We start from the raw sequence: 25,908 nt of genomic DNA, 5'->3' as shown, positions 1-25,908 counted from the left end.
GAGAAAACATGAACACTATAAATTAAAAGCTTTTGCATTTAGCCATATTTTGGCACAACAATGACTGCCTGGAACACACTGAGCATATACTGTAGTGAAGAAGTTGATTGCACTGCGGGAGTGTTTTGACAAGTGTCTGTGGATGTTTTGATCGTTTTTGGCGCCATGAAAATGTCACCATTGGAAACCATTACAATGAGCTGAATTCAAACTGACCACAGCTGCTCTTCTCTTTGGATGGAGATTTTGGATGTAGTCTCGTTTTAATGAGCCAATTTGAAGTTACAGAAGAGCCGTGACCATGTTTTCCCAAGTGTTTGAATTATTTTGCTTTGTAAAGGCTAACAAGTTGAAGTGTTTTGAGCTATTTGAAGGCTGTTGGATCTTTTGTTGGATAGTCTATACGTTCTCCATCTATTTTCAGCCACGGACCCCTTACAAGATAGAGAATATACTGCGGACCCTCTCCTGTATTTGACATATAGCCTATTTTTTACACTTCTATAGTCTTAGTTATGTGAAAGAACAACAAAAGAGAAATGAACCAGAAAGATATTAGACATGTATTAAACATATTTGCAGATTCTAAGAGTTATAGGTCTGTTAGATTAGAAAGTTATTTATGAACTATTATACAGTAGATTGACTCTAAAATTGCCCGTAGGTGTGAATGTGAATGGTTGTCTGTCTCTATGTGTCAGCCTTGACAATCTGAATCTGCAACCTCATTGCTAAATGCCGCAAAATCCTACACAGTGTACCTGTAAAATGAAGTTAGTTCCTAACAAGTTCACCTTATCATATATGCAGATGATGAGAGGAAGTAAAAAGGTATTACGCAACTGATTAAAATGGTGCAGACATTAACTTAAAGGTAAACTACGCCCATTTTCAAAATTCATACATGTTATTCCTATGGTCTAAGACAGTCCAAAAATATTAGTAAACATGAACAACTTTATCCCAAATTTAAAAACTAGAGTGCTAAAACTGATGTCATTGGGTATAAAGTGTGTAGCTCCATAGACAATGAATAGGGAGAGATGTTATAGATGACACTGAGAGGAATGTTCTGACTATATGGGAACATTTTCTGATTCATGGCCAAGAACACTAGAGTAGAATAAAGCTCATTTGGGTATAAGAAAGAAGACTTTATACCATATAACATCACAAGTTTGAGACTTACTTCTCTGGCTCCTGGCTTTGAGAGAGAGTAGCTCATGTTCACAAATATTGATTGAACTTTCCCAGACCATGAAAATAACATGGTGGAATTCATAATTTAGGTGGTGTTCCCCTTTAAAGAGTATTCTAGAGGAAAAAAGGGGCAGTTTTCACATTCAAGAATAATCATACAATGTTTATGTTCTAGCAGCCACTTTTAAATGACGACATATTTGACTCACAGGAGACGTGGAGGTAGAGTATCACCCTGTCAGAGCCCAGGATGTTGGTTGCTGTAGCAGAAACTTGGTAGATGCCAACTTTACTGTAGATATGCTTGACCCCGTCGTCTATGGAGCTTATGTTAACGTACGATATGGCTGTCCCGTCGCCAAAGTCCACTGTTATACTTGTCATGGAGCCGAGACCCTTCAAAAAGAAAACAAAATACTGTCACTCACACTGTAGCCTCCGTTGTTTTGTCAGTGTCCTCGCTGACACATAACAGAGAGCATTTACCATAATATCTACAAGAACGAGGTCAAGTGGTAACTCACGTCACTGCATATTTATTTGATATGCTGGTGTTCCAGCCTCTCTGACAGCATCTTGATACACAGATAAAACACTAAAGAAAAAGCATGCAGCCTACGAGTTTCACCCTGTAAAACACACTACTGTTGCTTTGATAAAGTGAAGTCAGCACCTCTTCCAGAAAGACCAAGAAAGTGACATTCCTCTCCAGTGTTGCCACCAGTGTTCCCTCACTGGTGAGGAGCTGGAGGCCCCTGGGGGCCTGACTGGGACACTTCTGTCGCCTGGGGCTGTACTTCAACAGTGTTCCCTCAGTGCAGTTGTTAGACAAAGCCCGGCGATATCTGGAATTATTTAAAGACCCCCAAAAGACACAGATGAGCACCACATGAGTGTAAAAGAAGACAGAATATATGTATAACAACACATGCACACAGGGAGACATTCATAAGAGATTTATAACAGTGATTTCCAACCTTTTTTTTGTCTACCATAACCACACAGCTCTATCAGATTAGCTCTTTATCTATGGAGGACGGAACCTGCCAAAATAAAATAAAATAAATAAATGGCTCGATAAAAAATATATATGCCATTAAATGTACCAAAAGAAATATAAAAAAACAACGTAAGCATTATTTAATTGATAAAATGTGACATAAATTGATATTTGATAATTAATTTAAAAGTTAATGAAAATAAATAAATAAATAAAAGGGAAAACTAAATAGAAGAGTAAATGGATAGGGGAAACAATGCAAAGGTAAATAAATAAAGAAGCAAATCAAAACAGAAATATCAATTTATGTCACATTTTATCAATTAATTAATGCCTACATTTATTTTCAATATTATTTTGGATACATTTAATGGCATATTTATTTATTTATCGCATCATTTATTTTTTATTTTGGCAGGTTCCGTCCTCAATTTTTATCAACACTAGCCATCGGTTACAATTGTGTCCATTTGTTACATGTTATTTAACACTATTAATGATACAAAGAATAATATTGTTACAATATTTTGTATCATACAAAACTACGTGAAACCGTTTCAACTATTTATCCATTACTTTTAGCCAGAGTATTTTGAATTCTCTACTCGCTTGCTAACTAGTTTTCAAGCAATCTCAATTGCAGCATGTGTTGTTCAGGTGCAGTCTGCTTATTGTGGCTGCTAGTTCATTGGTTATTTTGGCAATAAATATGATGAAGATTTGTAATCCTATTTGTGTTCTGATTGTCTTCCAACCTTCATCATATCTGTTCTGAAGGTTAAGAACATTTCATGTATAATACAAAGAAACAACCACACACAGAATCGCAGGTGATTTTCAAGAATGTTAACCTTGAATGTAACAAGAGACATTCTTAAACCCACTACTCCCTCCGCTCGTGGCAATACAAAGGAATCAGGTGTACCCTGTGGTGTTAAGGAAGCTTGTCCCCGTGATGCAGTCTCTAGATGTCGCTGAAGGAACGAACCAGAAAGCCGGAGCACAGCTCCCGTCAATCTGCCTCTCAAACCCGTAGTCGCTGTTTCAGTTGGATAAACAAACACAGAAAAAGAGATTAGTTATCATTCATTTAAAATACCAAATATAATTACTCAGCTCAAATAGAATCATACACAATAAGTACATGTCTACTGTGAATAGAAGTGTTGTAGGCTTGAGAACATTTTCCACCACACAGCAGCTCAGTATTTTAGTTTTAAGTATCAAACTTCTGAAGCAGAAAAAGGATTGTGCGTGTTTACACAGACTATAATTATACCTTGAGAGAGTCAGAGGGATCTGTCAGATGTTTTTTCATCATGATCAGAGAAACACACTCTCAGAGTTGGAAAGTTTAATAAGCCTTTTAAAGTGGTGTTACGCTTGTTTAATATAATGGTAGGTGCTGTTCATGTACCAGTGAGATCACAAAGAAAGAAAGTCAAGTGGTGCAGAAGTACAAGAAGTCGTGACTTGAAGTGACACTTGTTAATCATACAGAAGTATCTAATAATAGACTCAAGAGTGAGGCGTTAGTTTTATTAATTATGCAAATATATTCAAGCGCCCTTGATATAAGTAGAAAGATGTAGAAATGTACTGCTATCACATGTTTGACTGTTAAGGTCAATATTTTCAGTCATCTTCTGTCAGTTAAATTGTGTTGTGATGATGTGATCATGATTATATGTTACTGTTTTATAAAATGATGTGGTCCAAATGAATATTCCATGCAAATTGTAGTAGTTTATGTGTGAACACAGAACACAGTTCATTGCAATAAAGACCAGTCATTTTGCACATATTTGCTATGTTGTAACACTGTATATATCAAAATCTGATTTCTTTTATATATTTATATTAGGGCTGTCAAAGTTAACGTGATAATAACACGCACATTCGTTTTAATGCCATTAATTCCTTTAACGCATTAACGCAATTTGCGATTTTTAGGTTGCAGTGAAAATATATTGGCATCATATCATAATCCAGTGGTACCAATAATATTATACCAGCTTGTTGGGAAGGAGGCTAAATAATGCTCCAAACTTAACTTAACTTAAAAACTGGCATGGCCATTTTCAAAGGGGTCCCTTGACCTCTGACATGAATACATGTGAATGAAAATGGGTTCTATGGGTACCCACGAGTCTCCCCTTTAGAGACATGCCCACTTTATGATAATCACATTCAGTTTGGGGCAAGTCATAGTCAAGTCAGCACACTGACACACTGACAGCTGTTGTTGCCTGTTGGGCTTGAGTTTGTTATGATTTATGCATATTTTCTTTTGCTAAATAAAGTACCTGTGAGGGTTTCTGGAATTCGATCTGGATTTATTAATTTATTTGATGTACTTATTTGCACAATAAAACAAAGGAGCAGAAACACAACAACAAAAGAAAAGAAGCAAGTTGTGCAGGTGAGATTAAAAAAAAACAACCTCAAGGCTTACAGAGGGAATCTCACCTCAATAGACATCATATGCAAAGGGTCGATTATAGTCAGATATGATATGATGATCAGTTTTTATAGTTTGGTTCATAAGCCTATATTTGAAATTATTGAGTGAGGTAGACTGAAATGCAATTTGAATATAACTGTTCTATAGTTGAGTCGCCTTATATCTAATGGAGAACTGACAGAGCCCAGTGCAAAACATTGGGAGGTGTCACCATTTGGTATGTCTCGTATTATAGTTACATACATAAAAGTTAGGCTGGAAAAATATTTGACAAGGCATGAGAAACGGAGGAGGCTGATGCAAAATTTTATAAATTAAAAAACAAGTTTGATATGAATTTGCTGCTTGAAGAGAAGTTTGTTCTGCCCTGCTGCTTAAAGTGGCAATACTGCAAAACCGTTTTTGTGAAATATAAAAGTTATGAAGGTGAGTGGGAAACTGATAACAAACAACCTTAAAAAAAAAAAGATTTATACCTAAGGGTTATTATTATTCATACCTTAGTTGCTAAAACAACTGATGGCATGTTTTTAAATCATAGTACTAACTAACATCATCAGTCAATAGAAATATAACAGAAATAACAATAACAAGTTGTAAATCATAAAATATAACTCTCCAAACACTCCTCTTGTTGTTTGCTTCACAGACTCTGCCTCTGGAGATTAATAAAGGGTTGTGCATTGGATTTAATGAAGTGAGAAGAGGAGCTGCAGAGCAGGGAACTCACCACTCAAAATCTGCCTCTGTGCATGGGCAGGAGTCTGACATCTGGGAAATATACTGATTTCTGGCCTTGACACAACGAACGTTTGCTTTCAGTTTTTGGAAGATTCTCTTCATTCCCATGATACACACTTCGCCCTGTGATGAATAATGCATCATTAACATTTCAGAGGTCCTTTTTCCTTTTTTTTTTTTTTGTCTTGTACCATCTTGCTTTTATTGTGTGACTGAATCAAAGAGATTCACTTGGGTTTGATCAGCGAGTAGCAGCAAGATCCTCTTACCTCATTGTGTAACTGCCATGTCATGTAATCTTCAGATGTGCATCGTTGTTGGAAAATGGACCGGAAGTCAATTTTGACAAGTTGCCACTCGGATCGATGACTGAAATGACCAAATATTCTGCACAAACAAGCCAGAAATACAAGGTCAAAAACATTTGGTATATGGGACAGATAAAAAAAAAAAAGCTAACTAAACTTTTGGGTAATTTCAGTACACTGAATTTAATCCATATTCCTCTGTGGGTTGAGAAACCCCTCTACAACTTGGCTTATGAAACCCGTTCAAAACCACATTAAATAGATTTATGTACACCTCTAACTTTTCATTGGAGTAATACATAATTACCCAGTGCAATAATTAACACATGAGCTCTTTTTGGTTCCTTCATATCTTACGTCATTATAAGGGTGTCCTCTCCAGGCTCCCCCAGCACCCCATCAACATAGAGAGGAGAGGAGGTGAAGCTATATTTGTCCCAGTTTCTGCCCTCATCAAAACTCAGCCTGAGGGAGAGAACAATGGTTGGATCACAGACAGACCAGCCACAAATAGAGTTGAGTTCTGTAAGAAAATCCTCAGCAGAAAAGCAGCCTCAGTCCCTGTTTTGAAGATTGAGTATAGTCTCTAAAAAAGATGTGTTACACCCTTAGAGAGCCTTACCAAATGTGCCTAATTGGCAGAGGTGTGTGTCGGATGGCCACCAGAGATCCTCCTTGATTCAGGAAAAACACGCTGTACTCTTCCTGGAAAACCTGCAGACAAGACCAGCTGCGCTTTATAACACCAGAGGAAAAATTCTAAGTCTACACAAAGTGCGCACAGATGACAACATAAGGAACATGCACGCTTCCACCTACACACAAAACAAGTTGAAACCACAACTGTTCTTTACACAAGAGTGTCTCAGTTGTGTGAATAAACAAAGGCGTCAAGCAAGTGTTGCTCTCTTTGCTGATTTTTGTTGTCTTAAGCCGATGGCAAAAAAAAATCTGTACGCTCCTTTCTGGTTTATTTGTTTTACAGATCAGAGATGCACATGTCTTCACAAGGCTGGGTGTCAAAACCTCAATTCTTTATTTCTTTGCAATTGTGTCTGTAACACCAAGAACTGAAAAGTGAGAAGTGAAAGTTGGATCAGTCATATTCCTATTCTTTATTCAGATAATGCCTGACTAAAGTTGTATTTATTTCATTTTGTTCTGTATTATATTGAGGGAAAGTTCAGGGGAAAGACAACACAGCTATCACATAAGCTTTTAAGAAGTTCAGCAAAGTAATGTGTACAACGAGTATTGGTGCAGAAATGCAGGTACCAGTCTACAGTTATCATACTGTACCTCTCTCCAGCTGTTTCCAGCATCAGATGTGATGAAAATACTGACATTATTACTGGTCAGCTCAGGTCCAGCCACACCTGAATACAAAAGGTAGAACAGCACTATTTTCAGTACAGTATTGAATATTCATTCAGACAGGACAAAAGCATGTTTTTGTTCTTCTTTCCACTGATGTAACATGGAATAGATGTGCAGGAAAGATTGATTTCATTTCAGTTTGTTGTCGGCTGAGAAAGACAGCACTGGGAAGAGAGCTAAAGAACAGATCTGAGTGCTGAGGGATACTATCGACAACCATCATTAAGAACAAACAACAGTATGGACGTGCAAATCAAATAATCTCCTCACCTGACGCTATTATAATTCCTGGAGCGGAATCTTTGCTGACAATGTTTCCCGAGGTGTAAGGATTCTCTGACACGTGGAGGTGTAGATGTAAGGAACAGTAAGGCTGCGAAACAAACACAAGGAAATTAGTTTGCTGAAGTCAACATGTGAAATTGAAAGGTTTGATACAGAGCTGGTTCACGTACAATAATAGGTGTCATAATAATTACTGACAGAAAACTAACATTATTTTACATTAAATGAATAATTTTCATTTTAACTCTGAGACCAATAATTGATTTGTTTTTGTCTTTTTTTAAGGGGGTACAGGGGGTCTTTAGGGGGAGATAGCCGGTCAACAGTAGATGTCACATAGAAGTAGTGTACATCATCTGAAAGCTGGGAACCTGAAGATTAATTTGAGATGCAGCTCAGCACTATGTGTCAAGTTATTCTAGTCATAAATCAGACATAAACATGAATTAAATTAATTAATTTTAACAAATTGTGAAAGAGTATCAGGGTTTAGAACATTATGATAGAAGTATATGATGGCCATTCTCATGCTCTAATATGTCTCATACCTTGTTGCAGCAATTCTGGGGTTGATATCATTTGTTACATAGATTTGGTGCTAAATGTAACCATTTGTTACCACTCAAGAATTGATAAAAAATGATCAATAATCCCTCCAAAATACCACATTAAGACACCAAGACCTTGAGGAACACCATAGAAAAGGCCATTCTGTGATTTGGTATCAAAACATATCAAAACCTTTTGACATTTGGAGATTTCACTATATGAAATGGCTACTATGGGGACCTGCATCATCACACATGAATACAGTTGGGCTCATTGGATCCATAAGAGTCTCAGCTTTACAGTGATACCCAATGTATGTAATTCCAAGACTGTTTATGGACCCCAGTATGCAGAAATAATCAAACACATAATTTTTAGAATAGGCAAAAATAACACATTTGTACTGCATGTAAAAGACTGCATCGCTTTTGCCCCAAACTGCATGTGATTATCATAAAGTGTGCATGTCTGTAAAGAGGAGACTCGTGGGTACCCATAGAACCCATTTTCATTCATATACTGTATCTTGAGGTCAGAGGTCAAGGGACACCAGTTTTTCCTCGCCAAAATTTAGCCTAATTTTGGAGCGTTATTAAGCCCAGATTTAGCCTGAACCTGCTACAGCCTCTGAAAGACAGTAAAGTCAGTCAGGATCGCGGGTCTCGCAGAATTTGAACAATGTGGTAAATATGTTAAAGAATTAAAAAAGCTTTCACAATGCAAACATTACATAGATATAAGTCTCCACCGAATAAAGTAGGGGTAATTTATGATGGAAGCTCAATATGGAGGAACCTTTGACTTCTGATGTTTACTCAAAAACCCAATACATCAAAATGTATATTTTGCATTATTATTATGGTTGGTATATTACAGCTAAAATATTATCTAATGAGAGTATGCACAGCAGATTAAAAGTCTGTTGGGATGATGCAATTTTTCGTATGACCTTAATTGGACTCATAAAAAGTGCCTGTTAAGATTATATTAACGCCAAAGAATGTCCTATGTATAGGATTGTATTCATTTTCATTTTATTTAATTGCTGACTGACCTTTGTGCTCCTTAATTATTGTGTTTATCCTACTTTCGTCACCATTTCTTTTATCCCATCTTCTCCTGTGATGATGTGAAAATAGAAAGCTTTTTCTTTGCTGCCATGAATCAAAACTTACATTTAAAATGTATAAAAACCCCAAAAATCTGTCTTGTACTGAATAATGAATGGTAACATAACGGTCTGTCTGACATGATTCATTAAATGATTTATTAAATAACATGTTGAAAGAAGTGCTACTGTACTGCACTTCAGTGCATTAAACCTATCCCTATAATTGTGATACAATATGTTATACAATGCAGCATATTACAATATAATATGATAAAATCCTCAGTAAACTATTAAAAGAAACACTAATAATAATAATAATAATAATAATAAAAACAATAGAACAATGGTCATTTAATAACTTATCACAATTAATTAAGGACATTTATGTTGAAATAATTTAAAGGTAATTGTAGGAGCTAAAGTGTGTATTTAGCCTGTTGTTTATTATTATTATTATTATTATTATTATTATTATTAGTTTAGGCTACAAGCGTTCTTTTGGTTATCATCACTTCCGGTAATTGACACAGGGGTGTGGTTTCACCTATTTTTACATGTTCACTGTGACTACGGGAGTCAGACAAAGAGGGTGAGATAGGCTCGGATATTTTCTGTTGACCATCACTTCACGTTTAGTTATTCCAGTCAGCGTTATTGTTTGTAATTCCTTTAATTTAATAAACAGTAAAATCATCTGGACTTTTTGGAACGAGTCACACAGTTTAGAGCCTATTTCAGCCTCTTAGCGGCTTTTAAACCGATAGTATACAGTACGCTACAGTAATAAATACGGGATTGGGAGCATTTCTATTGCCTCTCTACAGCTCTCAACATGGCGACAACGTGCCAGCGGCTTGCAGCTAACGGAGCTAACAACACTAACACTGCAAACAATGACGTGACAATGAAAGTGCTGACAATTAGCCTCAGGGGAACCGGAGGGTGGGTGCTACGCTTCCGTGATGACGCCGTCGGTCATGAGAGCAGTGCAGAGCAGGGCGTCGTGGGCCGTGATTTTGATTTAGGGTATGATTACAGGGGTTTGGTTTCTCTTGTTTTTGTCTCCTCATGATGGTTTAAGAGTTTTGTTTTTCTTATGTAGTTAATTATTTGGTTTTATTTTATTTTTCTGGGGTTTTGAGTTTACTTGGTTGATACTAAGTACTATTAGTTTCAATTATTGGTTTCTAATTTTGGGGTTCGTTTTATTTTGAGTACATTAATTTAAGGCGATTGATTTTTTGTTTGTGTTATCAGCTTGTGGGTGGGTTTATTTTTCAGTTGTGGTATATTTTGGTTAATTTATTTCTTCAGCACATTTTGGGATTGTTGATTTGATTGTTGAATGTCTGTTTATATTGTATTTAGATTTGATTGTGAAAATAATATATTTTTGATGATTGAAGATAAAAAAGTGTTACCATACAGACCTTACCTAATATAGATTTAAATTGGACAAAATTGTGAGTGACAGTATGTTAAATCAATCGAAAGGTCTCTTCAGTTACTGACATATTCTGAGCTGTGTTGATGTGATTCGCATTTATTTGCACTCTTTGACCACAGCATGGCATGATCCAGTGTAGTATTTTTTGAGAACATAATGGAAATCCAAATAACCGAATCTATCTCTTGTCAGTGTCCCACTTACTTGTTCACAATAGACCTTGTTTCCCTGGAGATCGGTTGTTGGAGCCTGAAGAAGACGCCAGTCTCTCCCCTTGTTGTATGTGATATAAGTTTTCACTTGGTTCTCAACAACTTTATTTGACAGGAACACCCCTTTAATCCCGGCAACCTGCGAACATGAGAGACGGAGAGCGGTAGGGGGAAAAATAACAAAAAAGGGAGGGAAAAAAAATAACCGTAAATTATTCAGGCTTAAGTAAAGCTGAAGGCCTAGATCGGAGAGGAAGAGATGTCTTAAAGTGATAGTTTTTCTGACAGGGAGCACTATTTTGAACCATCTGTAGGACTCTGCTGAATCAAAACAACATATGGCGCAGCCCTGAGATATTTCTTCTTCTGTGCACAGAGATGCAGACTGTCATGTGCAGCTATTCACATTTCTCTTCCATTTAAAGAGCACACATCTTTGTGAAAAGAGGAATCACCATTTCATGTCTTCTGCTGGTCATTGCAGATAAATACTTCTGGACATAGGTGAGTAAAAAAAACATCTTGTGATGCTGCTGGACACATGGGATCATCGGGTGTTTCAACATCATACTCCCTCCCTCGGGCGACCCAGCAGAGGCTGATCAGATCCCTTCTTGTGTCCAGCTGGCAACAACAAACCACTTCGCACCCAGGGTTGTTCTCTCTTCAGCCATGTAGAGGCTCTTCCCGCTGCGCTGGTGGTCCCCTCAGTCCTCTTTTTCCCCTTCAAAGCCCAGTGTGCTGAGGGCGCTGGCCAGTGAACGGGCAGCAAATCCTCGACATCCAACCTCTATCGTCAGACACCTCCCCTTCCATCCCGATTCTCTGAACCGGCTTATAAGTTCTCCATATTAAACATTACACATAATATGTGTGTGTGGAGGTCAGTGAGCAGCGAGAGTAACCAATGCTGACGGCTATCTTAGGTGTGTGTTTGTAACAATGTGATGCTTTTTACTGCTGGCTGCAGATGAGGATAATCTAAAGTGATGCATACATGTGCAGTCACTGCGAACTTCATAGCACATCTGTCAACACAGATACAACATGTTCAGGGCACAAGCTTATGCTGTTATTTCGCCTGCATTGTGACTATTGGCTTTAGGTGACATTAAACTTGTATATACATGGTCCGCTATCTGAAGACTGAACCTCAATGTTTATTTGTGCAATAATGTCCCATGAATAAGATAATAAAAGCAGGCAGGAAGCGGATATGAGGGCGACACTAAGATGCAGCAGAATGAAATGCAATGTACCAACATCTGTTCCATTATGGTGAGGACATCCAAGACATCTGAGCACAGCGGGGTACACTTAAGGAAAGCACGGAAGAAAGTCGAGATTAACTCCGAGCAAAGTTTTAGGCTTTCTGTTGGTACTTTACTTGTCGGAGTCTCTTTGTTATTGTTCAAGCTCCCAAATCAGGAATTTAAATTTGTATGGTGCTCTTATATACACAGTTTCAAGTTTCTTCATGGTTAAAGACAAGAAAGTTAGGTGGATTAGAGACTCTAAATTGTGAATGTGAGAGGATTGATGACTAAAGCTAAGTGTATAACTGAGTATTATATTCGTTATCGTAATATTGTGTCCAATATTTTACAGTGTCAGAACTAGGGCTACCCCGAATACCATTTTTTGGGCTTCAAAGCTACGGTGAGAAATATTGAAAGGTATTCGAAGCCTCACGGCGCGGCACAGCAGGCTGACAAGTTCTTCTGTCTGTCGGTCTTTATCTCCCCCGTTTCAGTACCTGGAACAGCGCCGCTGTCGCACTACTGGTACATACTTGCATCTCTACACACAACAAACAGCGATATTCATCTGAGAATAACGAATAATAATTAATGTTAAATATGAATAATGTGGGATTATTCTTTATTTCATGGGCTATTTTGGGACTTATACATTATTATTTTATTTATAATAATTATATGATTATATAATTAAAAACAAAAAACAAAAGAAGCATTCAAATACTGATTTGGAGGCCGATTACCATGGCAACAGCCAAAGCTTTGAAGCTTCGAAGCATTCGGGTCAGCCCTAGTCAGAACATAGTTAAAAATGTCCATTAAATCCTAAGAACATAATGTCAGCTCTTCCAAGTTTCTTCTCTCGTTTAGACCTGCAACAATTAGTCGACCGACAGAAAATTAAAGCAGCAACTATATTGATAATCAATTAATTGTTTAAGTCATTTATCAAGCAACAACAAAATTTTAAAAAAAATGTTGTTTGATTTGTGATTTAAATTACTTAGATTACTTAGATTATCAAAAATGTTGCTGATTGATTTGTTAGTTGATTAAATGTAGAATAAATGGATTGTTCCAGCACTCATACAGAAGAATATGTAGGCATGAGTGTAGAATTGCACTTAATGGAAAAAAAATGTGCATGTATAATTGCACTGATTATTATGTTGCATGGCAACCGATTGATTAGATAGTAAACATTAGTGAACACAACACATTGTCCTATAAACTGTAGCAGTTCTAAACCCAGGCCAGTGATTTGAGTTGGTCCAGAATGCCTGAATCACATGGAAACATGTAAAAAAGGATGACCGTCGCTGCCTACCTCATAGAGGTCTACCATGATGTTCCCCTCCGGTCCTCCGCTGCTCACAACGTCCTCCAGCATCAAGGTGAAGAACAGCCCTCTGGACTCAGACATGTACAGGTTATAGGAGTCGTTCTGGTGCCAGTCCTGAATCGCCGCCACCACCTGGCTGTCATCTGTGCTGATTATCTGCAAATCCTAAATACATGAAATTCATGAGTACTCTGGATGCCCACAAGGTTTTAAGAATGAATTAAATGGAGTTCTCTCAACAAAAAAGTGTGAATCTGCATATTAATGTGCCCTTAGTGGCCACAGAGCTCAAGCAGCGAAGCTAGCGATTCATCACTTCTGGACATCATTCAGTCCGGATCAGCAGCGATTAAACCTCCAGGGCTACCCCCCTTAGTCGATTAGTCGACCAATCGGTTGTTTTGGTTTGTTTCTTTCTTCCTTTCTTTATTTACACATATAAAAAAATAAAAAGATCCAATCTATAATATTGGTAGAACCCAGATTATATAGGCAGTCCGTATGGAAAATATTGGTTGGTTAGAAGAAGTGATAACAGGATTTATTTTAAATGCTGAATGACTAATTTCCTAAGTTTCACAGATCTGTCAATTAAATCAAATAATAGATTAGTGTTAGTCAACAAAGAATTTCTTTGGTCGAGGAAGCCCTAAAATGAAGACATGCTCCATTTACTTTTACAAAATCCCTTCTCCAGAATGAGGCGAGGTAACGGATGTGTGTCCTTCTCAAGGAGATTTTGACCCGTACATGGATGGATGGATGGATAGGCTGATCGAAACAACACACTGCAGGCACTAAATCTCTCCTGTTGTTGTGACACGGTCTCTAAAACCACTAAGCCACCCCGCTGTGCTTTTAGCAAATGGGATTCAGTGCAGCACATTGTTTTTGTGCAAATGCAAATGGACTTTTCTGCTTCAAAAAGTTCCCTTTGGAGTTGTGGGGGAAACTGTGCAACTCCACATTTCATTTTTTAAAGTAAATATCTGTTGATGCAGGCAAGAGGGCAACTGATTAAAAACTATGCACGGGTCTTAAATAAACACAAGATCTAAAGATGTAATTATGCATAACTGAATGAATTTTCAGGAGGATAATAATGTGGGGAAAACAATTTAATGGATTTGTCAGCAAACATTATGACTAACTGGGAACAGCAGTACTTAAAATCTACCCTCACCAAGTCATTATGATACCCCAAAACAGCCTGACGGAGTAAACAAAGTGTTTCACAGTGATATGAATGCTGCACTTGTTCTGCTGCTTGTTCCTCTGCGTGTGCTCAACTCGCCAAACACTGCCTCCCTTTCCACCAGCGGTCTTACCTTCGGCAGAGTGTACTTGGGAAGCTTCATTGGGTAGAAAGCGCTCCTTTTATAAGACACATAATGGACAGACTGGCCACCCACTGGCACCTGGAAAAGCAATATAGCGCAATTTGTAGTTCAATCACATTGCAGGTAAATATTCCTAAACTTCACTGTGCCCACTGATTGCTAGCAGCATGTATCAAACAATTTAATCCACCATCAAAAACCTCGCTGGGTTTGCTACTAATTAGGATATTGTGCATTACGGCAGAGTGGAAATGTAGTATAATACAAAACATCGTGATTTCAATTTCATGCCATCCTTTCCCAGGATAATGGCCCCTTTTAGTTAATGAAAAACATGACTGTACATTAAGATGCGATTGAATGCAGTGGTTTTACAGCTTTTAATTGTCCTTTAATGAAGCCAGACCTTGTAATAAAAACCCACCTGGATGAAAACGTATTCATCCTGAACCACCAGGGAATTGGGGATGATAAATCCAGGGAAAGGCTTGCCCTTGTTTCCATCAGAGCAATTCTGAAGTTTACAAGTTATGTACTGTGACCCTGTGGGTAAGCAAGAAATGAGTGCTAAGAATATAACAAAGAGAAAAACAAACAACCTTCTGAAGTCCACGATCAAGGTTTAGCTTGTGCTTATGGTATTAAGTGAGCCATAGAGGCAAAATTTTGGAGGCCAATCCTTATTCTCACTAATAGACAAAGTAGAGAGAGAGAGCTGTCCCAGTGTGTTAGCATCAGCCAAATGAGGCAGTCTCCCCAGGGACAGGGCATTAACACACAAGGCCTTATGGAAGTTCCCCCTCTCTGCACCGTGGCCAATAAAAAGAGCCAAGTCACAGCCCGGCCCTTGAAAAATGAATTAGCTTAATCGTATGAGGAGTCTCTATGCAGCCAATTCAGATGAGGAGGCAAGTTTTAGTACAGCAAAAAGGAAAAAAGCTCTCTCTCATTTTTGGGGTTTAGGAATTACAGCAAATGTTGCAAAACTTGATGTGAAATCTGTTTAAAATGTTGACAAATCTACATTTCTGTGTTGCCAAGGTAACACCATTATATTACTCACGTCCGTCAGAGACGATGATCTCCAGGTGAATCATTCCTTGCTCTTTGTCTAAACCTAGTCTGGACCTGTAACATTATAACAAACATGGAGGAAATATTAGGTTTCTGCTTCAGGCAAAGTGTCCGTTAATGATATTAATGACATTGTGTGTATTAATAATTACTATGTGTGCATTAATAATGACTTTGTGTGCATTAATAATGACATTGTGTGCATTAATAATGCCTTTGAGTGCATTAATAATGACATTGTGTGCATCAATAATGACATTGTGTGCATTGATAATGACATTGTGTGCATAAATAATGACATTGTGTGCATTCATAATGACATTGTGTGCATATATAATTACAATGTAGGCATTAATAATTACAATGTGTCCATTAATAATAGCAGTGTTTGCATTAATGATGATATTGTGTGCATTAATAATGACATTGTGTGCATTAATAATTGCAATATTTGCATTAATGATGATATTGTGTAAATTAATAATGACATTGTGTGCATTAATAATTGCAATATTTGCATTAATGATGATATTGTGTGCATTAATAATGACATTGTGTGCATTAATAATTGCAATGTGTGCATTAATGATGATATTGTGTAAATTAATAATGACAATGTGTCCATTAATAATTGCAATATTTGCATTAATGATGATATTGTGTGCATTAATAATTGCAATATTTGCATTAATAATGACATTGTGTACATAAATATGGACTTTGTGTACATTAATAATGACATTGCATACATTAATAATAACGACATTGCATACATTAATAATAACACTGCATGCATTAATAATGACTTTGTGTACATTAATAATAACACTGTGTGCATTACTAATGATATTGTGTCCATTAATAATGACATAGTGTTCGTTAATAATTAAAATGTTTGCATTAATACTGACAATGTGTCCATTAATAATTGCAATGTGTGCATTAACGATGATATTGTGTGCATTAATAATGACATTGTGCGCATGAGTAATGACATGTGCATTAATAATTACAATGTGTGCACTAATACTAACATTGTGTACATTAATAATGACTTTGTGTGCATTATTGATGATATTGTGTACATTAATAATTATATCACATGCCCATATTTAGGTCAGTGGTTCCCAACCTTCTTGTTTGTCAAACGTTATCACAGCTAATGGCATGTTCAAAACATGAGTTTTAATATAAATTATTTAACCAAAGACTGATGTTTTTCCATCTTGGATAGCTCTTTTATAATTTTTTATTTTTTAATTTTTTAGAAGGCCTTTTAAAAACCTTTCCACCTCAAGGAGATGGTTGCAGCTCTTCATAGGGTCAAACTTAACCCAGTTATAATGCAAGTGGAGATTTATGCATTTAAATTTAAATGGGGGTGCGTAGAGATTAGCTGTTACTAAAAATGGACACACAGTAGTTAACTGCCAGCTGTGACTGCTGCGTGTCTAACTGAATTAACTGATAAAACTAACGTTGTATTAGCCATGTAGATTGAAGAGTAATATGAAATATGGTCGACATATCTGACATTTGCAAAAGGCTGTTACTATAGGGAGGACTTAATTTAATTTATGAATAGCTGGTGCAACCCAGTCCTGGAGGGGTTAAAGTATCTGGTATTTTACTAATAATGAAAGAAAATGTAGAGTAATTATTTTTTGTAAAACAGAATCGTATGTTTTGCTTTCTTATCCATTTTATCATCTTGTGATCCTTCAGATTTATAGGGACGGTAGGTTGGGAGCTATGGTTATGCAGTATGCAGTGCCTGTGCATATACTGTAGTACACTTGGTTACAAAGCATTTGTCTTGTAATTTTATCTTTCTTGTTATTTATTTTGAATCAGGTGGCTTAATAAGGCATCGAGGCGAAACGCTTTATCAACCATTTTGCTGTTATCCCAAGGCATATTTCATAAAGTGATGCTGTGTAAATAATTATAACAAAAACAAAGAAAATTGAGAAAACTGTTCACATTATAAATGCATTTAGCTCGCAGCACTAGTTTCTGTTTTTCTGTTATCAGAAGTGTAATATTTGTGGCTTACATTAGATTTTCATTTTGAATTTGTAAGAGGGTATGGGAAATACAGATGTGATCTTTACTGGTCTCTCAGAAGCGTTAATACAACAACCTTATCTATAAATATTGGCCTGACGGACATTTGACCTGTACTGCACTTTATGGGTAAGGTGCACTTAGCCATTTCATTCACTTCCAATAGAGATTCTTCATGACGTACAGAGCGACAGGAGTGACCACTTGTTGTATTAATAGCAGCTGTTGTGACAGAAGATGGGTTTCTTCTCATTTTCCATACCGTGTCTGAACTATAATATAAAAAGCCCCCATCCTGCTTCCCTCAGCACTCTGTAATTGCCTCACAGCTCCATCTCTTTTAATGGACTTTCTGTCAAATACTTCATCCAATTCTATCAGTGAACAGCAGAGCTTGCTCTTAAATAAACCCCTGCAATGTTACACAGTGTTCTCCCATAACTAACACATACCAGCACGTCTGCCTAGCGAGGGTGGCTGTTAACATGCTTTTGTAAATCATGTTTGTCAGATTTTTTTCAGATAAGATGAGCAGTGCAGGAGGTGATGAAAGAAATTCTTTCATACTTGATCTCTAATGGCGTGGGGAGCGGGGGTTTTTAGGTTATTTTTTCTGGCATGACTTATTTCCTCGAAGATAAAAAGGAAGTGCATATGGGAACATCAAAAATTAGGTTTTTGATTGATCATCTAGTAACTTCAGGATGATGCAAAAGAAATCTCAGACGCCATTGTCCTCAATTAGCATATAGACTCAAACTGTAAATATTATAGATGACTTGTGAATATGCCTTAACCCTAAGAGACCCACCATAGACCAGTTTTTGTCTCTTTTATGGTGGGGTACGGGGGTCTTTAGGCAGAGACAGCAGGTCAAGAGTATATGCCACATAGAAGTGATGTACACCATCTGAAAGCTGGACACCTAAAGATTAATTTGAGAGATGCAGCACTGTGTGTCAAGTTGTTCTAGTCATACATCTGTAATAAACATGAATTAATTAAGTAATTAATTGATTATTTAAAAGACATTGTGAAAGTGTAAAAGGGCTTAGAACATTATGATGGAAATATATGATGGCCATTCCCATGCTTATGTCTCATAAGATGTTGCAGCAAATTTTGTGTTGATATAATTTGTTACACAGATTTGGTGCTAAATTTAACCATTTCTTACTGCTCGAGAATTGATCAAAATGATCAAAAATTTCTCCAAAATACCACATTAAGACCTTGAGGAACACCATAGAAAGTCATGCTGTTATTTGGTATCAAAAACTTTTGACATTCAGAGGTTTATGCAAGAATTGCATTTGACTAACAGCATCACACATGGATACTGTTGAGCTCATTGGATCCACAAGAGTCTCAGCTTTCCAGTCATACCCAATTTTATGCAATTCCAAGACTGTTCAGGGACCCCAGTATGCAGAAATATTCAAATACACCATTTTTAGAATAGGCATGGGATTAGCATAAAGTGGGCATGTCTGTAAAGGGGAGACTCATGGGTACCCATAGAACCCATTATCATTCACATATCTTGAGGTCAGAGGTGAAGGGACCCGTGTGAATATGGCCATGTACCAATGGATTCCTTAGGTTTTTCTAGTTGCATAGCTTCACTCTAGCTTTAAGACTGAGCCCGATACAGACTCTTAAACGCAGTAAGCAGCTCTCAGAGGGCATCATTTCACTAGAAAGATAGTTTTGCATGGACATCCCTGGGTTAGCGAGGTAAAATATTTATTTGGTATGATTCATTTATTTTCAAAACAGGTTGCAGCTTAATAGTTATGAAGCTCAGTGCAGATTGTTCCTTACTCCTAAATGAAGAACATATTCTCTCACAGTGTGGAGCCTTATGTGAAGCAGAATTGAACTGAAAGTCAAAGATCTCTGTGTGCACAGGCTCGGATGCATTACCATTAGCTACAGAGAAAAGTTTAATTGTTTCCCTGAAGAGAAAGGGCTTTGTTTGTTACGTGATTTAGGTGAGACTGAAGATGATTGATCATGTTTTATTGCCCATTATGTGATGATTGAGGGGCTAGACTTTTTTATTAATGTGTCCTTCATTTCGGATTAGTTTTTCTTCACATTTGTATGTGCATGACAGAATAAATAACATAACTAACCATACATAAGTAGAGAGTCACTAACTCTTGTGGAGGTTATAGATTACTCCCCAACCCCATGAGATATGTGTCATACATCTGCCTTCCCTTTGACGATAAAAACATCAGCCTCATTAAACAAGAGTTAGCCTTTGTTTTGTCTACTTAGTCATCACCGCTTCACTAATGTGATTTTTATTTACTGTAATATTGTTGTTAATGTGTTGGGTCATTGTATTTTCCCAGACCAATGCAAAAGCTGCACAACCATGTACTGTAGGTCACTGCAACCTCCTTGATTAATCGGTGGTTCTGCTTCTTTAGTTCTATGTGTGAAAGGCCTTCTGGAGCCAACAACCATAAAAACCATTATAAATTAAACATTTATCCTGGGCCATAAGCCCTGTAGCAGCAGCCGGCAGCTAATATACCACTAAAGCACTCTGAAAGACACCTAGAAGCTCTCTGACACACCATTAGAGCTGGTTCTGTGTAATATACATCAGGTATCATACTAAATACATTACAAACTGATGTGATTTGGTATGACTCGATTTGTAACGCTGTATTATTTAATTCATTAATATTCAATATTTCATGAGCAGCATCCATTCAGCAGATGAAATATTAATCAGTATATGTAAACGAGATGTTTAGTGTATAATGTTAAAATTGATAAAGAAAAGAAAAAGATCTTCCTCTCTTAAAACCTAGCTTGGTTTGACATTCAATAATAAAAGCAATGAGATTAAAATATGCCATGTCATTTACTCAATTTTTACTGTAATCAGCAGTGGAAAGTTAATTTACTCAAGTATTGTACGTAAGTCCAATTCTAAGGTACTTGCACTTTACTTGGGTACTTCCATTTTATGCTACTTAATACGCTTACTCCATTATCATCCCGACCGACGGCGCCATCGTGGAAGCGTAACACCCGACCTCCGGTTCCCCTTCAGGTTAACACTGTTTGCTCTGTCAGCAGTGTTGCCTTTGTTTTCACTGTTAGCCCCGTTAGCTATGAGCTGCCGGCTCAGCTGTCGCAATGTTGAGAGCCACGCGGAGGCAATAGAATAGGCTCCCAATCTCGCATTTAGCGTCTTTAAAACTTCATATTTCTTAAAAGTACACTTGACACTCAACTTGTTACTAAGTTCAAATCTGACGCAATAACATGTTTGTGTTGATGTTACTGCAAATAAGCTGCTGACTGATCAGCAACATGCAATATTAACGCAGTAGGAGTCAGTACTCGTGTTTCTACCATGTCAGTATCCAGAATCTGCGAAAACTTGTTAACAAGTTCAGCAAAAATATACATGTAAATGAACATATTGCATGTAAATATGTACAGTGAAGGCGTTTCCCCTTCTGTTCTACTGCTGTGAACAGAATGCCAAAAATGCATACATTTTAATTAATTAATGTATAATTGTTCTGTTGCTCGTCTATTATTCATAGTGTTGTTGGAGCATATCAAAATATGTGGCGATATTGCAGCATATCTCTCTCCCAGAAAGACAAACCCTCTGCAAATGACTGATTATTGATCTCACCAGTAGAATCTGTTGGGGACGACGGCGTCGTGCACAAGCTGCCATCTCCTCCCAAATTCAACGGAGACGTAGAGCTGAAAAATGAGAGGAATGCATTAACCAAATGAGTTACAGCATAAAGAATAATGTTCCAAGTCTGAATATCCAAGAGAATTGTTTCCTGATGTATGTCTAACTGTATTATCAAGCAGCTGTCAAGATTTGTTGACTTTGTGGCGCCAATGTGTTGATGTTGTTTTGAATATTGCGCTACTGAGTGCATACTTGCTGAACATGCATCAGTGATGAGAAAATCCATCAGTTCCTGTAAAAATACAGCGATACTGTGAAGCCAGAAAAAAATAAAAAATTAAAACAGTGAAGATTATTCGTTCTGATGCCTGGGAAAAGAGGGAAGGGGGGAGAGGGTGGGGGGCAGACAAATGGTGTCTCCTTCGTAACTCAGCAGGATATCAGCCTAATTGGTGTTATAAAATCACTCATTTAACTGTCATTGTAGTCTTTTTATTCCATAAAGCCATTAGACTTCTTTTTTTACTGCAAAGCTGGACTTATGTCCAAGCATTCAGAAGGCCTGTCATCTTGCCATAATGATCGAGCTGCAAGCATCTTAAGCTCGGAGCTTTACAAGGATAAGCAACATCATTTTCACTTATCTAAGAGCTTTAAACTTTTAAAAAGACATGACAGACAATCAATAAATGTAAAATGAAACCTACGTAAGATTAATTTCGGCAGTTAAAAGGGAAAAAAAACGATTAAATTTAGTTTTACAAAGACGCACAGAATGACCTGAAGGCAAACTTCTCTACAGCGTCTCTATTTTGACCCGTCGACGGTCCTCAGCTAAGCTTTCATCTTCCTCCCTGCACCATTTATCTCACTTCTCAGACCTTGACTGTTTTTCTCTCGGAAAATCAAGTCTTGCAATAGCAGCCTGGGAAGGCCGAGTTTGATGTCTGTGGTGTTGAGTAAAGCAGACAGCAGGGCTCTCACACGGCGTAATGGAGGGTGCGTGTTTATGCTCGCAATTGTGTGTTTGCGTGTGGATTTTGTGTGCGTGTTTTCCTTGTTAACTTTCCCCCTGTGTTGTCTGGGACATCATCCATTCAGAGTAAGAGTCTGCAGCGAGACCTTATGACTTGTTTAGGGGGAGCAGGTGATCAGCTGCCTCTATTTCGGCAACTGCAGCCTTGGCTTAAGTGGCAGATGTCCCTGCTCATAAAGGCCGTGTCCTGAAAACTAGCCGCTATTATCAAAATGAATGCTTTTGACCGTGACAACCGCCTATGTTTTGTATCATTTTATAGAAGTATTAATTTTGTTGTGACCCAACAGGCTGGTGATATATAATGGGATAGAGCAACAATCTGGCAGAACACTCGCAGCGAGCGAACGTGTGCATGATAAGCAGCAAGTGAACCCTGCACACAACAGCCCTTATTCAGCAGCCAGAGATTTTTTTATTTTTTCCTGTCACTGTTTCAGTTTTTATTCCAGCTATTTCATGCCACCTGACAGCTACACGTTACCTTTTGGTCGTGGCTGTAAGCCAGGATCCAGTCCTCCTGCTCGGGGTGAAAAAGCAGGCTGAGGATATCAAAGGCTAAGCTGTGTTTCTGATAGGTCGCCCCCTCGTCAAGGCTAATGAGCAGGCTGTTCTCCACCTCCGGGTCGGTAAGTAACATGATCTGAGACGAGATAAGAAAGGAGACGGGGGAATCAGCGGCCCACCTTGACAGCATCCATTCCACAGGGCTTATGTGTACTTGTGCGAGGCGCCGCTTGGAACAGACACACGCTGCAGACTTCTGTAGAGCTGCTATGTCGGGAAAATGATAAAAACTCTGCTACACAGCGATAATAATTGACAGATTTATTCAATACGGGCAGGATTTTTTTCACGAGATGCATCTGGAGACTTACCTTCCTTTTGTTGTTCGGACTCACGTACAAGTAGCTCAGGATGGTTTTTGGCCCGACTTTCTCGTTAAGTTTCTCATATGTGGTCCCATAATCAGTTGACCTAAAATTCAATTATAAGGACAAAGTAAACAGGCTGCGGTGGAGAGCAAAGTAGAGTGGAGAAACACCTACTAGTTAAGATGCTGATGGTATCATTAAGCATATCAGGCAAGCAGAAAATTGCAACAGCAGAAGTCATAAAGCAATTTGCTAGATGAATGGAGATTTGTTTAATTATCAAAATAAACAAGAGTATCCTGTGTGGCATACATGGAGAGGGGATTATCATCATTATTATTATTGATGCTTTAGGGTGAAAACGTAATTTAATGTTTGTGATTTTCGTGTTTTTGAAATCACGTGGAGGATTGGAGGGCATATTTGTCTGGTGGCTGAAAAAAAAGCTACTAATACTCAAAAATATCAAATGTCCTCCAAAAATGGCACTTCATTTTTCGATGTCTTTATATGAATTGTCACCTAAATAGATGTTGGTCTCAAATGCTTGGTGACATTTCAGAAACAAGCAGCACTTAAATGTTTTATACTGCATGAAATAAAATAAAAAATTGTGGATTCCTGGATTTTTATATATTTTTATTGGATCTTTTGTTTTCAGAGTGTTAAAGAGCATTCAGGAAATATGTCATTATTCATTATTTGTGAATTGATGACATTGGATCTACTTCCCTGTTGTTTGGAGACCCACAGGCCCCAATGCTGTATGTGTAAAATGAATAATAATAACTGCAAAATCAACCCCATGTTTTTCTTTTGTTATGACCTTATTAAAACCCAGAAAAGTATTTAAGATGCAGTCATTTCCCTTTGCCAGAAATTGGGTTTGCAAATTGCAACAACAGATTTTTTTGGCCGCTTGGGGACAGTGGAACCAATTTGTAAACCCAACATTGACATATCATCACCTTTTGAGTTAAAGGTAGGGTTGGTAATGTTGTTCAAATAAATGTTTTGTTATATTTGTTGAAATTATATTTACATCCCAACAGCAATCAATAAAACAAATGCTCTGACAAAAAAAAGAAAGAAAAAATTCCAGTATCTATGGCTGTAGCAGAACTGTAATAAGCCCGTACAATCATTTCATTCGGCCCGAGTGAAATGATTGGACGGGCTAACTACCTGCCTGCCTACCTACCTGCGCGCACACTGCCCGTGCACTCATTGCACGTCACTGGAGTCTTCCACAAGCTTCTTGCTTGACAGCTTGAGTACTAACAATAGCCATGATAATGACAATTTTTGGGGGAGTGGCTTTGGAGGGAGACGTGAATGTACAGGCTGCCAGTGTAGCCGACTTGGCAACGTTCTCGCTAGATTTAGTGACTCCTTTTTAAAATCTAGTGTACTCTTGCTAGTTTCTCGGCATTATCTAACCTTTAATATGGCAAACTTGTTAGCAAACAGTTGTTTTATTTACATGTCCAGCAGTTATGGAGCAAAATCATCATTCGTTTGGAGATGTGTCATGAATGGAAAAAGTCCAATATTTACTGTCTTGTAGCTCTGTTTTTGGTCTCTACCAACTCCTGATGGAAATGTCTGGCTCTTTCTCTGCTAAATGCTCCACTATGTTCACCAGCTAGTCACTAACTGTGTCTGTCTCCTGTTTGGTGTTGAGCAGGTTGTGTACAGTGAGTACAGTGAGTTGAGTACAATAGAGTGCTGCAGGAGTCCTAAAACGAGTTAGCATTTTAGCACTTCCTGTTCCCTCTTTTGAAAGTTGTTTTTTTTAATGGGTTTTTGGTTAGATGCCTGAAATAAGGTCTGTGGTTAAAACAAGCTTAAGAGATTTTAACGTTTTGTTCTATGATATAAAATACATCATAGCGGGGCAGTTAAGCACAACAACTGTGCATTTTGTAACACATTTGGCACAGATTTAGGTAATATGTTTTGCAAAGATATAGATATCGGGGCACTACTAATTAGGGGCCTGAAGGCCATGGAAGCCATTTTTCAGATGGCGGCTAAATAGGCACTTAATATTCCAAAGTGTTAAAGAAAAATGATTTTATGACTCTTGGTGATTTCCAAGGTGTGTTCAAGCTGATTAGATCAGATGTCAAAAGATCAGAGACATGTTTTTTCCCTCTTTATTTTTTAAGGGTGCTTTTTAAAAACCTGAGAAATAAAACCTGACATAAAAGAGCATGGGAATGGCCATCACAAACTCATATCATCATGTTCTAAGCTCTGATACATTTTCACAATTTATTTGAATTAAGTAATTCATGTTTATTTCTGATTTATGATTAGAACAACTTGACACACAGTGCCGAGCTGCACCTCTAATTAATCTTCAGGTTCCCAGCTTTCAGATGACGTACACCACTTCTATGTGGCAAAAAAAAAAGAGTCTGGAATGGCAAGGTGTTAAGTTATGTATTTTCATGAAGCTATGTGTTGCTATGAAGCAACGTGTTGTTGTGTTTTTTATTTAAGCTATCTATTGTTATGAAGCTGTGTTGTT

At 37.6% G+C, this 25,908-nt stretch overlaps 1 protein-coding gene across 1 annotated transcript in view; it reads right to left on the bottom strand.

The window, feature by feature from the left end:
* LOC119495256 (VPS10 domain-containing receptor SorCS1-like) overlaps window positions 1-25,908 on the bottom strand; it is a 62,177-nt gene that overhangs the window by 16,041 nt on the left and 20,228 nt on the right. Inside the window, exons 3-19 of the mRNA XM_037781546.1 lie at window positions 23,376-23,475; window positions 22,982-23,140; window positions 21,450-21,523; window positions 15,699-15,763; window positions 15,060-15,178; window positions 14,624-14,713; window positions 13,281-13,460; window positions 10,687-10,833; window positions 7,361-7,463; window positions 7,013-7,089; window positions 6,336-6,427; window positions 6,071-6,178; window positions 5,675-5,792; window positions 5,395-5,528; window positions 3,126-3,239; window positions 1,874-2,045; window positions 1,410-1,596 (exon numbers count right to left, since the gene is read on the bottom strand). Coding sequence (XP_037637474.1) covers window positions 1,410-1,596; window positions 1,874-2,045; window positions 3,126-3,239; window positions 5,395-5,528; window positions 5,675-5,792; window positions 6,071-6,178; window positions 6,336-6,427; window positions 7,013-7,089; window positions 7,361-7,463; window positions 10,687-10,833; window positions 13,281-13,460; window positions 14,624-14,713; window positions 15,060-15,178; window positions 15,699-15,763; window positions 21,450-21,523; window positions 22,982-23,140; window positions 23,376-23,475 — 2,039 coding nt within the window. The remainder of the gene's footprint in view (window positions 1-1,409; window positions 1,597-1,873; window positions 2,046-3,125; window positions 3,240-5,394; window positions 5,529-5,674; window positions 5,793-6,070; window positions 6,179-6,335; window positions 6,428-7,012; window positions 7,090-7,360; window positions 7,464-10,686; window positions 10,834-13,280; window positions 13,461-14,623; window positions 14,714-15,059; window positions 15,179-15,698; window positions 15,764-21,449; window positions 21,524-22,981; window positions 23,141-23,375; window positions 23,476-25,908) is intronic.

The sequence above is a fragment of the Sebastes umbrosus genome, chromosome 10 (assembly GCF_015220745.1).
Source record: "Sebastes umbrosus isolate fSebUmb1 chromosome 10, fSebUmb1.pri, whole genome shotgun sequence".
In the NCBI taxonomy this organism is placed as follows: domain Eukaryota; kingdom Metazoa; phylum Chordata; class Actinopteri; order Perciformes; family Sebastidae; genus Sebastes; species Sebastes umbrosus.
This window is presented reverse-complemented; position numbering and strand designations above follow the sequence as displayed.